Source organism: Haliotis rufescens, unplaced genomic scaffold, assembly GCF_023055435.1.
Source record: "Haliotis rufescens isolate VD_foot unplaced genomic scaffold, xgHalRufe1.0.p SCAF_1, whole genome shotgun sequence".
Classification (NCBI taxonomy): Eukaryota; Metazoa; Mollusca; class Gastropoda; order Lepetellida; family Haliotidae; genus Haliotis; species Haliotis rufescens.
Genome location: NW_025963779.1, coordinates 20,264,699 through 20,281,090, shown reverse-complemented (window position 1 = coordinate 20,281,090; position 16,392 = coordinate 20,264,699). Strand labels below are relative to the sequence as shown.

Sequence of the window (16,392 nt, the reverse complement as noted above, 5' to 3'; positions counted from 1 at the left end):
ACTTTTTAGGTATCTTTATTGGCAGTTGGACCCCAAAAGAGCCTCCCAGAAGAAAGCATTGCTCTGAAGTCTCCAAGGAATTAGTTGATCAGACTGTTTTGAGTCTGACATTTGTGGCTCTTACTGTGCTCATTGCATCGATGTGGCATGGAGTTATTATACCAACGAAGTCTGGTTTCCTGCTTGCTTGCGCTATACAATGGTAGCCCGATACCCAAATCATCATTCATATTTTTTTATTTGTTGAAGCAGTGATTGATGCACATGTTATTTTCTGGCTCAGGTATCCACTCTGGGGTTATGACAGCAGAGTCAGTAAGATCTGGTCGTTAATTCATCTTGTCCAGGGTTGATTGACTTGTCACAGGGTTTGTTCCTGGTTTGACATGCTAAAGTGTACACTTCCCTGAAAGAAGTATGCATATTTGAACAAGGAACAGAGAGTAATTGATTTCTAGCTAGTTTCATTTGAGGCCATTTTATATGATTAGGTTTGCAAAGTGCTGATTATGTAGTTTATGGTGGAGTTTTTCATGAATCAGCTAACATCAAGACCTGGGTAATTCTTGGTTGATGGTTCACACATCATTCTAAGCAGCATATTTGATGAGATTTTTGAAACCGTCTTTACATTTTCAAAGCAAGTATTAGTTTCTGTATGTTCTTATTGATCAGCTCCAAGATAATAATAGTGGCTGTTGTTTTGACCTGCATTTAAGTGTCCATGTTCCATTTGAAATTAATACACATTGGAAGTTGTTGAAACCAATCTTGTCAGCAGCAGCAAGGTTGTTCTTGTAATTTGTTAAATATTGATCATCTTGCTGTGATTCGCAGCAAGGACACATATTGATGCATATTTCTTGAAACACAAGTCTTCACAGAAAAAGGTTATGCTTTTATACATGAAAGAGGTTGAAATTACTGAAAACAGACCGTTTTGAGAATGTTGAAGATTGTTTGACAGTAACTAGTTGTTTGAAATTAGAACCAGAATCTGATCATTATCAGCCAAAAACAAACTTACTTCAAACACAGGCCATATGCATATAGTTTCCTTATAGTCAGAATAGAGAATTGCTACTGAGATTTTAACAAGTAAAGATAATTAGGGAGAAAGCTACCCAAATGTGTACACCAAGTCCCTTGTGGATGAAGCCTACAGCATGTGTCGGTGATTGATCCTTTCATTACAGCATGGTTTCACAAGCAGTTGCTCTGCATGCCTCCATAATGTGTTGCTAAACACATACCACTGACAGGCTCTTATCAGCATGTTGTTGTTTCTAAATGAGAATCCAAGTTCTATTTGAGTCAGAGCATTTCATGAAAGTAATAATTTCATCATTACCTTGTATCAGCTCAGAATCTGATACATATAGTTGGCAAACATATGTCTTGGAGCCAAGCCGACACTGTACAATTACACATTCATATATGTTCAGGATGAGCACTGAGCCTTTAATGGGATGAAATTAGGTGTACAATGCAAACCCTATAACCTGTCAGTGTTATTTTTTATTGCGTGTTCATTGTGCCACAACGTGTATCAGCTACCACACAGTACTGCTCTCATGTTGCCATTCACTCAACACCTACCACGTTCAGTGCAGTAGTGACATTCCTCTGGATGCGTGGCTCCTCTTGGCTGCTACCTATGGTAGGTAAGGACAATGCCAGTCCAAGCTGTGTGGCCTGCCGGTGACATGTTCTATAGGCTGCAGTGCTGCTAATTGCTGTTTTCTCTGAGGAAACTACACAATCAGATTATTTCCAGACGGATACTCACAAGTCAACTATGAAATCAATTAGATGTGTTGGTGTCTTATGACAGGAGAGCAGGGCTGTGTGTCTTCGAGCAGGGATAGGGTGGCTGGAGGTTACAATCTTGTCACAGTCATTTGCACCATCTACCCCAGAAGACGGAACCTTATTGGATTTCTCCTGTCACTAGTGTTAAGTTTCTGGGGGTGGTCGCTGTCGAGGAGTAGAGGACAGCTTCCAGGATATTGTCCAGTCTGGCGACGCTCGGTTAAAGAGGTTACAAGTTGCGTGCATGTGCAGCGTTGATGTTCATGTGTTTGAGTGATGTTATGCCTGGTCAGGTGAGGTCCGTTTTATCAGCTGGGAGACGCAGTAAGCGGACACACACACAGCCAACCGGAGAGCTATAGCAAGTAACTAATGGATGTGCAGAGGGTATTGATCAAATGCACTAAGTGGAGTTTTCCACCGGGACATGAGAGTCGCTCTAAGCACCCCTTCCACCACCGCCACCATCCAACAGACAGAGGAACAAAACTCCCTGGACTCTAACGGCACAAATTTAATTTTTTGAAGAGTTTCTGTTGGATGTAGACGCTGAAGCTACCATGGAAACGTGGCCTGTTCTTCAAGCATGCCACATTGCATCTGACAGGAAGAGGTACTAGTATCGAGCCAGAAAGAGGGTTAAGGAGAACCCACGCAGGGTTAATTAAACTCAGGGTATCTGGTATGAGCATCTTAACCCACCAACCTAGATTGTCTTTGAGGAGATTTACACAGTTTCTATTTTCAGTTCAATGGGATTTGAATTGGGATCCCTAAAAATTGAATGCAGTGTGATTTTGTTTCACGGAGTTGGTGTGAGAAGAGATTTGAGTGCTCTGTTGATGTTAGGATATACCATACTTCATGGACAACATCGTGATGAGCGAATGCAGGATCGCCACTAGGAACAGTGTTCATGGTGTTGAACAGCATTCTCAGGGTGTTCACTTGCTTGGTCCGCCTGCTTACTTCTCTGTGTAAAACTCAGACACAGTTTGTCATGTTGAAACCAGACACCGACTTTGACCGGCGCAGGTCTCGTACCAGTCTTGCGTCCATCTTTGAGGATTTGGTCAGTTTGAGAAAGTCCCTCCTCAACAGAGATACTGACACACTGGTAAGTTTTTGTTTCTACATCATTACAGAATAACACCAAAGCATTTAGCATTGTGGGCTGATGCATGACATGCATAGCAATAAATCTCTTCTATTAGCGAAAGTATCATTAATTGTTAAGAGATTTGGGGTTTCAGTGACGTTGTCTAGTTTGTGTTTCCAAGACAACTGTTCAATATCTACGTATATATATATATGTGCTTCACAGTGCCTTTCACTCTCACTGATCTTGTCTTGCTTTTGTTTCCTTGACAACCAATGTGCTGAGAGATTTTCAATACCTTCTTATACACATTATTTAATGTCTTCAAGTATCAGTCTACTGTAATAATACTGATGAATTTCAGACACAAGATTGATTCAAGGCTGGTTAGCATGTTTCTAGTGTGACTGTATTCTGGTATGTAAAGTATATTGTGCTGGTATGTAAGGTTTACTTGATGTTGTATGGCAGTAAGATGGCATGTAAAATTTACTAGTCTGGCTCTATTCTGATATGTAAAGTTTACTAGTCTGGCTCTATTCTGATATGTAAAGTTACTCATCTGGCTCTATTCTGATATGTAAGGTTTACTAGTCTGGCTCCATTCTGTTATGTAAAGTTTACTAGTCTGGCTCTTCTGATATGTAAAGTTTACTAGTCTGGCTCTTCTGATATGTAAAGTTTACTAGTCTGGTTCTATTCTGATATGTAAAGTTTACTAGTCTGGCTCTGTTCTGATATGTAAAGTTTACTAGTCTGGCTCTGTTCTGATATGTAAAGTTTACTAGTCTGGCTTCATTCAGGTATGTAAAGTTTACTAGAATAGTAATATTTTGTTATGTAAAGTTTACTGGTCTGGCTACATTCAGGTGTGTAAAGTTTACTAGAATAGTAATATTCTGTTATGTAAAGTTTACTAGTCTGGCTCTATTCAGGTGTGTAAAGTTTACTAGAATAGTAATATTCTGTTATGTAAAGTTTACTAGTCTGGCTCCATTCAGGTATGTAAAGTTTACTAGAATAGTAATATTCTGTTATGTAAAGTTTACTGGTCTGGCTCCATTCAGGTATGTAAAGTTTACTAGAATAGTAATATTCTGTTATGTAAAGTTTACTGGTCTGGCTACTTTCAGGTGTGTAAAGTTTACTAGAATAGTAATATTCTGTTATGTAAAGTTTACTAGTCTGGCTCTATTCAGGTGTGTAAAGTTTACTAGAATAGTAATATTCTGTTATGTAAAGTTTACTGGTCTGGCTACATTCAGGTGTGTAAAGTTTACTAGAATAGTAATATTCTGTTATGTAAAGTTTACTGGTCTGGCTACATTCAGGTATGTAAAGTTTACTAGAATAGTAATATTCTGTTATGTAAAGTTTACTGGTCTGGCTACATTCAGGTGTGTAAAGTTTACTAGAATAGTAATATTCTGTTTTGTAAAGTTTACTGGTCTGGCTACATTCAGGTGTGTAAAGTTTACTAGAATAGTAATATTCTGTTATGTAAAGTTTACTAGTCTGGCTCTATTCAGGTGTGTAAAGTTTACTAGAATAGTAATATTCTGTTATGTAAAGTTTACTGGTCTGGCTACATTCAGGTGTGTAAAGTTTACTAGAATAGTAATATTCTGTTATGTAAAGTTTACTGGTCTGGCTACATTCAGGTGTGTAAAGTTTACTAGAATAGTAATATTCTGTTATGTAAAGTTTACTGGTCTGGCTCTATTCAGGTGTGTAAAGTTTACTAGAATAGTAATATTCTGTTATGTAAAGTTTACTGGTCTGGCTACTTTCAGGTGTGTAAAGTTTACTAGAATAGTAATATTCTGTTATGTAAAGTTTACTGGTCTGGCTCCATTCAGGTATGTAAAGTTTACTAGAATAGTAATATTCTGTTATGTAAAGTTTACTAGTCTGGCTCCATTCAGGTGTGTAAAGTTTACTAGAATAGTAATATTCTGTTTTGTAAAGTTTACTGGTCTGGCTACATTCAGGTGTGTAAAGTTTACTAGAATAGTAATATTCTGTTTTGTAAAGTTTACTGGTCTGGCTACATTCAGGTGTGTAAAGTTTACTAGAATAGTAATATTCTGTTATGTAAAGTTTACTAGTCTGGCTCTATTCAGGTGTGTAAAGTTTACTAGAATAGTAATATTCTGTTATGTAAAGTTTACTGGTCTGGCTACATTCAGGTGTGTAAAGTTTACTAGAATAGTAATATTCTGTTATGTAAAGTTTACTGGTCTGGCTACATTCAGGTGTGTAAAGTTTACTAGAATAGTAATATTCTGTTATGTAAAGTTTACTGGTCTGGCTACATTCAGGTGTGCAAAGTTTACTAGTCTAGATCTGTTGGTATGTATAGTTTACTTGTATGGCAATATTCTGGTTTGGTAAACAATTGCCACCAGTTACCGTCAAGGAAAAATTGTTTGATATTGGTTATAGTCATACACTAAAATAAGTTAGAAGTGTCTAGAAGATGTGTTATTGTTGCTGGATAGTGTTACTTCTGTTTGATTTTATGCACATTGCCAGACACACCAACAGAAACATGATGTAATAATATAATTCTGATAGATTTGAACATAGAATTTGTTATCATCCCTTATTTCAAGCTTATTGTGGAAGCATATTGATTCTCAGGATGCAGGTTATATGAATTGACTCAGGTTGTAAGAATGGAATAAATCTATTTTCCCCTGCCATTAGTTTGTTCGTTCACCGGAATAACCCACTTCAACAAGGCTCTTGGATGCCAGGAGAGCAAGCAGATTACCTGTTTTCTATAGGAACTAAGCAGTTCATCACATGGATCTCATTTCACAGAAGAAGATACATGATCTATCTGCTTTTGTTGCCTACCAACCATAACAAATACTGCACGGAAATTTCACAATGATAAATACTCTCTACCTCTCAGGGCAACCACTGAGTCTTGCTTAAAAACATATCATGTAGACATCAACAGACAGGGTATCAGTTATTAATAATAATCGTTAACAGGAAGTCCATCACCTCTCGTTCTCTCTATTTGTGAACAGGGTCTGTGTTAATGTTCTTTATTCAACCACCATGTTATTCACATTGAGATTTTGTTCAGCAACGGGATCTGTAATCCACTGTCTAGTATTTAAAATGGGTTTACAGGGGCAATATTATTGTGGGTCAAATCTGCACTGTCTCAGTCATTAGAAGGGAAGGGTGCGATGGGTGACCCAGTCATGGAAACTGTTGTCGGTAGTCGCTGTGCAGGGTTGCATCCCTTGGTGTGCCAGAAACCTGTGATTGTGGGTTTGAATGCTGGTTCGACCATGATGATGTCTCTAGGTTTGCCAACACCATACCCTTGCTAGTTGGTTCACCAAGGTGTTAAACATTCAAGTTCTGCAGCACTTCTGGTTTTCCTCCCACATCAAACTGACTTCCTGTGGTATATATCTGAAATACACTCCAAAGTGGCGTTAAACCAAACTCCCTCCCACATAAGAAGGGAAGAGCTGTCAATTGCCTTGCTTCCGTTATACATACAGTCATGGACACTCAATGTACATGTATATATGGTATTGAGTGCCCCTGATATGATACACTGTGCTGAATGATTTCCTGCAGTACAAGCCTGAAGGATTATCTGTACAAAATTGTGACTGGTCCTTTTCATAGCCAAATGGCCCTGCATCTTGAAACAAATTGCCATCATAGGAACAGGACAAACAGTAGATTGTAGTTGGTTTGCTCTGGCAGACCAATTACCAAGCAGCAAGAATTTCACCCATAAATGTAACAAAAACGCACAAAGAGGAATCAGACACAATATACGAAAGTTTCATCAACTTGCATTCAATTGTGAGCAGACTGATGAATATTTAGACTGACTTGGAAATAATATCAAGAATGTTGTTGTTGATCTCAATGCTCCATAGATATATTGTCTAAAACATCCCTGTAGTAGGTAGACAGCTGTAGACATTGTGCCCTGGTGAATGTGGATGCTTTGAAGAATAAAAATGTTTTTGAGTCTTCCCAAGAAAATTTTATAAAATGGAACTTTGATTGCACATCTTTTCATTCAAGGCAAAATAGAAAACGAGTAATTACTTTGTTGTGATTTACGCAAATTTACAGTTCCTGAAGAGGATGTGGTCAGAGTGGATTGTTTAAATAATACCTGGAAACCTGCTGACAGAAGAGGATCTCCTGGTGTCATGTGTTCACTGTCATGGCTATTCCCAAGTCAACTTTATCTTTACAGCTATTTCTCACTGATAACTGAATGAATAGGAGGCTCTGTGATATTGCAAACTTTCCAGTTTCCTCTATATACATCTTGTGATCATCACATGCAGGGCTGGCGAGACAGTTACAGGCAGTGCTTCTTGGTGATTGACATGTAATTTCCTGTAATTCCATTCAAAAGATACCATTCATATTTTGGCCGTGAAATCATTCTGTTAGCATAGATCACATATTACATTACAAATCAGAATAACCTGTTTCTTTTTCCATTCAGATACTGCAATGCTTAGGCAGCAGAAACATAACAAAATGGAAATTCTGAAGGATTTTCAGATCTCAAAGGGGAACAGGTGGCCCAGTGGTGTAGGGTGTGTATAGAATCCACTGGTCATGGGTTCAGATCCAAGATTATTATACCTGTATCAGGACAATACTTTGTGAGCTTTAACAAATTAGTCAGCCCACGACCTACTTCAGTCTGCCATCCCCTTTTAAGCCAAATATTGTGATTAATGCTGAAATACTGTTCAAAGTGACATTAACGCCTACATCAATCATGATGTTAATGATGTTCTCAAGGTGTCTATTAATCTACTTCTGACCAGGATACTTTTTGTACTTCCAGATATTGAATGAGCTGTTGCAATCCTATCATTGACAATTACCTCTTTAAAGACGTTAATGAACTTGAAAAAAAGAATTACAAATGAATACATAGTTTCACTTCTGAACCTTGTTACTCACATACAAACACCAGCATGTGGGAGTAACAAGGCACGCTGATTCGGTTGATGCATGTCATTGTATCCAAATAGGGTAGATCGATGCTCATTATGTCAATCACTGGATTGTCTGGTCCAGACTCAATTATTTACAGACCGTCGTTACATAGCTGAGGAATATTGCTGAGTGCGGCGTTAAACAACAAACAAACAAACAAACAAACATCTGTGAGAAATCCAGAAGATTAACAGTCAAGGTAGCTTGTCTAAGGATGTTAAATGATTCACCATGTTTCCTTATTACTGTGAATCTTGAAATGAAAGCGTCTCCAAATGAATGCGACTGCTAGCACCTTGCCAAAAATGAGTTTCAATAAAAATGCGACTACTTACCTTAATCCAATCTGCTAGTATATCTATAGTTGTAGTTGTATATCTATATAATTATGAAAAACAATATGTAAAGCACACGGAAGGGCTTGCATAATTGTACAGATATGCTAGTACAAGTGCAACAGTGAGGTGCATGACAATATAGCTTTACACATCAAAGTGACTGTATTGCTAGCTCTCGGTAGGGTTTTGATGACCGGATGTGATGACAAATGGAAATAGTTTTTCATGTTTTAGGATATTTTCTCAATGAATGTTATTCAATTCATGATGTATGTTTATCTAAATGTGTAGATTTGTCCAAAATGAAACAGATGAGCAACACATGAATGGACTTTGTAAGATGTGATAATGTGAAAGAGGTACTCGGCTGGCTGTCAGGAACTCTGGGTAGAAAAATGATTGGCTTGATTCGACTGAGGCATAATTATGTTGTAATCTAGGCATCAATACACAAAGGCTTCAAATCTAAAAAGCTGGCAATTAGTATTTTTTTAACTCAGCCGTAAGAGAAACACACAAGCTTTCTCTTCAGTTTGCCTCTATAACTATAAACAAGACTAAAGCCAATTTACTTTGCACAGCGCTGGCAATGTCTGCTTCGCTGTGCCAAACTCTATTGTTTTGCTTTGAGAATTGAATCAGGCATGTGACGTCACACTCGGAAGTTATTTCATACATGATTTAAAAACACACAGAACCGTTGACATACTGTCCCTTTAAGAGCACTGTGGCTAACCCAACCCACTCAACAACCAAACAGGAGTGACTGCAAGACCTGACTATTCTTTGTTAGTATAATCCGTGAATTTTCTGTTTTCATGCACTGTCCAATCTCCGGTTATTCTTTGTGTACACGTGAAGTGGTGATGTCACATTTAATGTTTACAGAGAGACTGTCGGGTAATCTTTTCTTGGGAGCAATAATGTGAAAAACTAAAGACAAATGGAAAATTGTGAAAGGTTATTGTGTTCACTGTTGACATTTTATGCAGTTTTCACAATTTGAATAAAAACAGGGTTGGGATGAGCTCATAAGATGAAGATATGTAGTATAGAAAAAGTGTAACTTATGCCATATGCTATATCCAAGGATACCAAAGGCACTTGCCAGTCACATGATAACTCTTTTCAAAAAAGCAAAATGCAAACTCTATTAAGTCAGTGTCTCAAATTAATTATTTTTAATTTCAAGTCAATTTACTTAAGCAGTTGCAAGTGTTCTGGCTGTTTACTTTTGTTAATGTCCATGTTTTATATGAGAAACATGTTTTTTTCCGTGTTGCAATCATGAAAACAGTTGGTTTATCCAGAGAAGATATAATATAAACAGAACAAGAATATCATTAAGAAATTTTGATATGTATCATTTGTTTAAGATTAGTATGTTCTTTTTCACTTTAAAACTATTTGTTTTTGCATGATTTCCACCCAATAAACATAACTAATAAAGTTATCATACTTAATATTATTAATGCTTGAGCTACCTCTTTACATTCCAGAGGGAATTTGGTGTTGGAACAGTGATAACGTAATTCACAAGCCGCCATTTTGGGGTCATCTGCTAGAGCCGCAACAAGCGATGATTCTAGGTTATCGCAATCATCACGTACATACAAATTGAGGCATTATATCCTTCAGGGTAGATATGAGATAAATAATTTGAAATAATTTATTGATGCTGGTCATTCAAGTGTCAAATCTTACATAACTGATAACTCATGGATGCGTCAGTGTCCAAATACAATTTTGTCCCGATATTGTCAGGGACAGATAAGGGTCGTGCAGCTGTTTCTGACATTAGAAAGTAATAATTGGTTGTATTTATTTTGGTAGTCTCTCCATCTCTAACAATTTGCATCCAACAGATGCAGAGCCACATGATGGTCCCACACATCACTCTTCAGTCAGCTCCAGTGAGGTGGTCAAGTCCAATACATTAGCCACACAAAGCATTTCAGGTCTTTACTTTGAAGTTGGATATGGCAGAATACACTGATGTATTCTGCTTAATGTACAGAGTAGTGTAAGAAGGCTCCAGTGCAAGCATTTGTGTTAGTTTGGATATTTGATATATATTTTTCTGGGTAAAGTTGAAGTTGATGAAGGGAAGCGGTTTATTATTGCCCATTTCCCATTTCCTTCCTTGTTTGATGTAGGAATAAGTGGCGTTTTCTTGCCCATTGTGCATATTGACATATTTATTTACCCATAGCTAGCTTTGCTGCTGAATAGTTCTTTGAGCATGGTAATAGTGCATGTAATCTGCTTTTCTTGTAAAGTGAGGATTTTTGACAAATATTATCTGAAGTGTATTTCTGTATGTCATTTTCCACTGATGCAGGATGAAAATGAAGGTTTATATGTCAGCCATTAAGGTCAAAGTTGTAGGAACTGCAGTTATGACATGTGATTCTGAAATTTAGCGAACATGTTTTTCGAAAACAGAATAACCATACACTCTGTTGACTGTTGCCTATGTCATTATGAATATGTGTAATTGTTCACCAATGGCATTGATGTTGTTCATTATAATGGTTTGTGTGGCCCAGACTGACATTATCACAGGCATCCATCATAATGTATACCCAGTGCTGGAATAATGCTGAGTGCTGCCTGAAACAACAAACTAGCAAACAAACATATAATAATGTGTGATGTGGTATTATTAATAACTATTATCTAAATTTTGTTTATGTCCAAGAATGTGGAACAATTTAAAAAGACGACTGCAAACTTGACCACAATTCATAATTACATATGCACTCACTCACTCACTCACTCACTCACTCACTCACTCCAGTTGCAAATATGCAAGAGATGGCCCATTTCACCTAACTGGAACCTTCTTGAATATTCATATCAGGTGGTGATATTGCATTGGTAAGATCTTCCGGGTCTATTATGATGGTTTTGGATGCGGCACAGAGTTGTGAATTCATGAATAAGACATGTACGTAATGTGATTGTAGACTGTCTAGAGTGGGGCACTGTTGTGACTACAAGTTTCCATCATTGTTGCCGGTCCTGTTTGTCACCTTTAATACTGACTTATCGACCAATATGGTGGCAACATTTGCCAGTGGCACCTGGTCAATGAGATGTATTGGAATATAAATTGTCTCAATTGTGTAAAAACAATCCAGCTTATCCTCGCAAGATTCAATGTTCAATTCTTGATAGTTTTGAGCTTATGCTTTTGGATGAAGAACAAGATGAAAAATCCACCCATATTCTGTGCTGTTTTATTGGATTGAAGCCTTGATGTCAGGTCCTTCATACTATAAGCTTGGATGGGTTGATGATCTTCCCCATACTGTTGTAGCAAATCTTAGCAATTCATGCAGTATAATACATGTAAAATGTTTCATGGCATTGGGGCAAGATGACACAAAGTCAATCAGGTCATGTCACTGCGTCTGTTTGATCCTCCTGTTAAGCTTGCCTCTTGTGACTTTGAGAAACTTGGGACTTATTCTGACCTTGAATGATCCGGTGGATCGTTATGAAACCAACAACAATTTACAGCTATAGAAGGGGATTATGTAACCAAGTGGTTGGAGTGGTAACTTATTGTGTGGAAGATTCCCCACATATGTACATCATATGAAAGCAATGGTTTGTTCTGCTGTGCTACAGTGGTGATGGTAGCAATTTATCTCCAAGTGGAACAGAACAAGGCTGTACAGGCAGGCACTGGCTCACTGTTTGCAAAGTCGGATGATAGTAGTTAACTTTTGGAATGACATCTTACTCGTGTTTGAAATGAAGAATGAAATTAAGGTATTCTTGATATAGTTACCTTCAAACTACAAGGTACTACTACAACTGAACACCCTTAACTTCTAAAGTTATGGGACTCTGTGGTTGGTTTACTGGTAGAGTGTCTGCCCGGAGAGTGGAAGGTCGGGGGTTCAGTCCCAAGCTATATCATACCGAAAGATGTTACTTGTTGTTACCCTGCCTGGTGTTCGGCATCACACACACACACACACACACACACACACACACACACACACACACACACACACACACACACACGTCGCTACATAATCACACACACACACACACGTCGCTATATAAGTGGACGCGACGTTACACTCCACCCTAACATTACAATGTTAAAGATATTATTAGCTGGTACTCATTTAGGATTCATAGGGCTGCCTAAAAAGATTAATAATCGGGAATTATCATCAATGGGAAGAAATATTAACGATTATTGATATAAAAATATTAGCATTGATTATGACCTATTGTGATGAAATAAAATTTTGATTTACTGAAGCACAACTTGTTTTTGTCTATTGGCGAAGACGGAAAGCAACTGATTTTTATCTTTAATGTCCACAAAGTAATGCATGCATAAATGTCACCACTCACCAGTGACGTGAAATATGTTGTTTGTCTCTGAACTTTTTGCATAGTTGCTCAGTTACTTCTTGGATATTTATCGATAATTGATCTGTTTTGTTTATGATTATCAATCTGTAAGATTTATATCGATAGTCAGCCCTAATGATTAAACTTGCAGTACAAAGTCCACCTTAACTAGTATTGCCAAGAATAATTACTGATGTAATGATAGACTGGTTTATAAGTAATATTACAATGTATTTTGTCTAATACACTTCATATTATGATGATCTTGTAGAACTGGTTGTTTAAGAGACCTATGCAGACATTTATTTTTAAATATTTACATGACTCCACCTCCTGATCCTTTAGTCCTGGAATGACTCACCTGACTGATGCAATACAGAGACTACTTTGACACTCACACCATGTAACATCATCCATCTGTAGCAAGTTTTATCTCTAGTATGTCTAGACACTTTTCTGGTATTATCGCAACTATTTATCTAATAACTCTTTAATGACAGTACATAACTCTTGCTGTCGCTGATTTGTTATGAGTGAGTGTGGTTTCATGGTTTTGAGGAGCCCGGCTTCATAGTTATGAGGAGCCTTGTTTCATGGTGATGAGGAGCCTGGTGTCATGGTTATGAGGAGCCTGGTTTTATGGTGATGATGAGCCTGGTTTCATGGTTATGAGGAGCCTGGTTTCTTGGTTATGAGGAGCCTGGTTACATGGTTATGAGGAGCCTGGTTTTATGGTAAAGAGGAGCCTGGTTTTATGGTGATGAGGAGCCTGGTTTTATGGTGATGAGGAGCCTGGTTTCATGGTTATGAGGAGCCTGGTTTCATGGTTATGAGGAGCCTGGTTTCATGGTTATGAGGAGCCTGGTTATGAGGAGCCTGGTTTCATGGTTATGAGGAGCCTGGTTTCATGGTGATGAGGAGCCTGGTTTCATGGTTATGAGGAGCCTGGTTTCATGGTTATGAGGAGCCTGGTTTCATGGTTATGAGGAGCCTGGTTTCATGGTTATGAGGAGCCTGGTTTCATGGTTATGAGGAGCCTGGTTTCATGGTGATGAGGAGCCTGGTTTCATGGTGATGAGGAGCCTGGTTTTATGGTGATGAGGAGCCTGGTTTTATGGTGAGGAGCCTGGTTTCATGGTTATGAGGAGCCTGGTTTCATGGTGATGAGGAGCCTGGTTTCATGGTTATGAGGAGCCTGGTTTCTTGGTTATGAGGAGCCTGGTTACATGGTTATGAGGAGCCTGGTTTTATGGTGAAGAGGAGCCTGGTTTTATGGTGATGAGGAGCCTGGTTTTATGGTGATGAGGAGCCTGGTTTCATGGTTATGAGGAGCCTGTTTTTATGGTTATGAGGAGCCTGGTTTCATGGTGATGAGGAGCCATGGTTTTATGGTGATGAGGAGCCTGGTTTCATGGTGATGTGGAGCCTGGTTTCATGGTGATGAGGAGCCTGGTTCCATGGTGATGAGTCAGTTACAGTGGTTTTCAAACACTTGATGAACACGCCGCAATGTAAAGAAATGTAAAGGCAACAACACAACACTTTCAATACAACAGTGGTGTTTCACAAATCATTCTTGGGGTACTCATCTGCCAATGGGAACAAAACAGGTTACATGAGTATCATTTCATATTTTTTAAAAACCATTATGTTTAGTTAAAGTTAAAAAAAATATGAAATGGAGCAATGATAAATCAATAACCTATTTTGCCTTCCTCCTTTTGCATACCACCTATGGTTGGAAAATTATTGAAAATTGTAAAGGCTTTACAAATTCAGGCTTGTTGAGTGGGATCACGGAGGTCCTTTCATATGCTCAAGATTAATTGATTTCTCTATCTTCATGTTAGTGTTTTGATCAAGAAAATATAAAAATGTGTCCAGAAACATTGTATTAACAGCCTCTTTTGTCTCCTCATCCAGCCAGCCAAGGAAAATGTAGCCAGAACATTAAGGCGCTGCAGTTTCTTTGGGCAATTTTATCAAGGGTATTACTTAGGATATGTGTTGTGCCAATATGGAAAATGTAAGATGATTGAGGTGTGTATTTATAGGCCGGGGTGTATTATGATGGCCTAGATGTGTCCACAATTATACTTTGCTTAATTGTGTCAAGGAATTGTCACAGCTTTGTGAAGGGACCGAGAAATTGTATAAATAGACTTTGGGATTTCCTCTTACAGTTTCCATACCACTTCATATGTTTGAGATACGCATGAGGTATGCATGACTTAACATTTGGCCACTCTCTCAATCACACACCTACGGCTTGACCAAACTTAACAGAAAACCCTTCCATTACCATTTAAATGACAAAAGAATGAATCGATGTGATCTTTAGTCTTGATTCATATGCTAGACACTAGATATGATTCTATGGTTCCTGTAATTGTGGTCATCCAATCAATGACTTCTCCTGTCTGCAGGCATCTCACTCAGCAGACATTTGACTAATGGCAAATTGTCCAGTCAGTCACATGGAAGTAAAAGTGTCTTATGGTCATTAGTCATTCATCAGAGGAAGCTAACCAACTAGTTGATATGTTCAGCAGACTTACGCCGTAGATCTGGGTATGACACCAGCACATTTCTGTCTAGACATATCCATTGGCCATTATAATGTCATTACCAAGCATTTTGGAGTGAAACTGACTCACATCCACTCTCTGGTAGATTCACATTTACTATTATTCAATTGCACTGAATATAGAAGCATCTCTGAAATGTTGTTAGTGGATGAATTATGTTACTACTCCGTGTTCTGAGTGAAGTATACCTAACACTTCAAAACCTTGGCTTCCACAATCAATCCAAGACGGGATGCCAGTTAGCGGAATGAAAGTGGATATAAACTGTTTACGTGTTTGGATACTTTTATCTGACGTTTCTTTATGGTTTGGGCCACATTATTGGCTGTGGTGATATATCATTTTGTCCTGTTTGCTGAGTATTTTCATTTGAATCGAGAACTGATTGTCACTAAATGATAGCAGTTTTAGCATAAAGGGAAAAATGGTCTTTGGATCCTTGCACAGAAAGTAGAAATAATATTAATGCTGTAGTCATGATCAGTCCTGTTAACCTTCGGATGAATCTCTGGTGCCTATATTTTCCATTTGATCTCAACTGTTTTTACAGTCCTGTAACACTCACCACCATCTCGCAATACTTCATACAAACGTTCTTTGGTCAAAGGGCCCTATTCCCCCTTATTTGCTGAGACAGGCAGACAGGAGACTATTCAGGGAATTCTCAATTGTAGCAGTTCTCCAGAATGGTATATGATAAATGTCTCTGACAGGAAATGCCCAATGGGACACAAATGCATAATTTCTATGGAGGGTGATAATCACGTAAAAGTCATTTTGTGACACGGCTTCAAAGTATACAGTGCTTGCACCCTTTTTAGGCTCTTGGATCCTCTTCTGTAATTAAAGTACAGTAGTTTTCACCTAAAAGCTCTAATGCATTATGAAATTGTGACTTTAATTGTCCTAAATGATTTTATCATTCAGCCAATGTGGCCAACGGTGTATGAACCCTTTGATATTGGTGAGTTAAATAACTATTCTTCTAATATTTTTCAGAGTTTTACTTTCTTCTGAAATAATTATGAATAGACAAGACCGTTGTCATACAGGTGCCACACTATTTGGTTAGTTGAAGTAAAGTCTTACCTGAATAGCCTCAATCGCTAAGACTAGTTGTGTTGAAGTTTCTAAATATGTAACTGGGCATTATGCTAAATTA

General features: G+C 38.0%; 1 protein-coding gene across 6 annotated transcripts in view; it reads left to right on the top strand.

Annotated features, from left to right (window-relative positions):
* The window catches only part of LOC124115806 (transient receptor potential cation channel subfamily M member 3-like), a 291,914-nt gene that overhangs the window by 143,884 nt on the left and 131,638 nt on the right, over positions 1-16,392 (top strand). For 2 of the 6 annotated variants that reach the window (XM_046476941.2, XM_046476938.2), the window contains exon 1: positions 1,594-2,929. The exons of the other annotated variants lie outside the window; for them this stretch is intronic. In XM_046476941.2, the coding sequence (XP_046332897.2) occupies positions 2,729-2,929 (201 nt within the window). In that variant the 5' untranslated portion in view covers positions 1,594-2,728. Of the gene's footprint in view, positions 1-1,593; positions 2,930-16,392 lie in introns of those variants that run through there. 6 annotated transcript variants of the gene reach the window in all.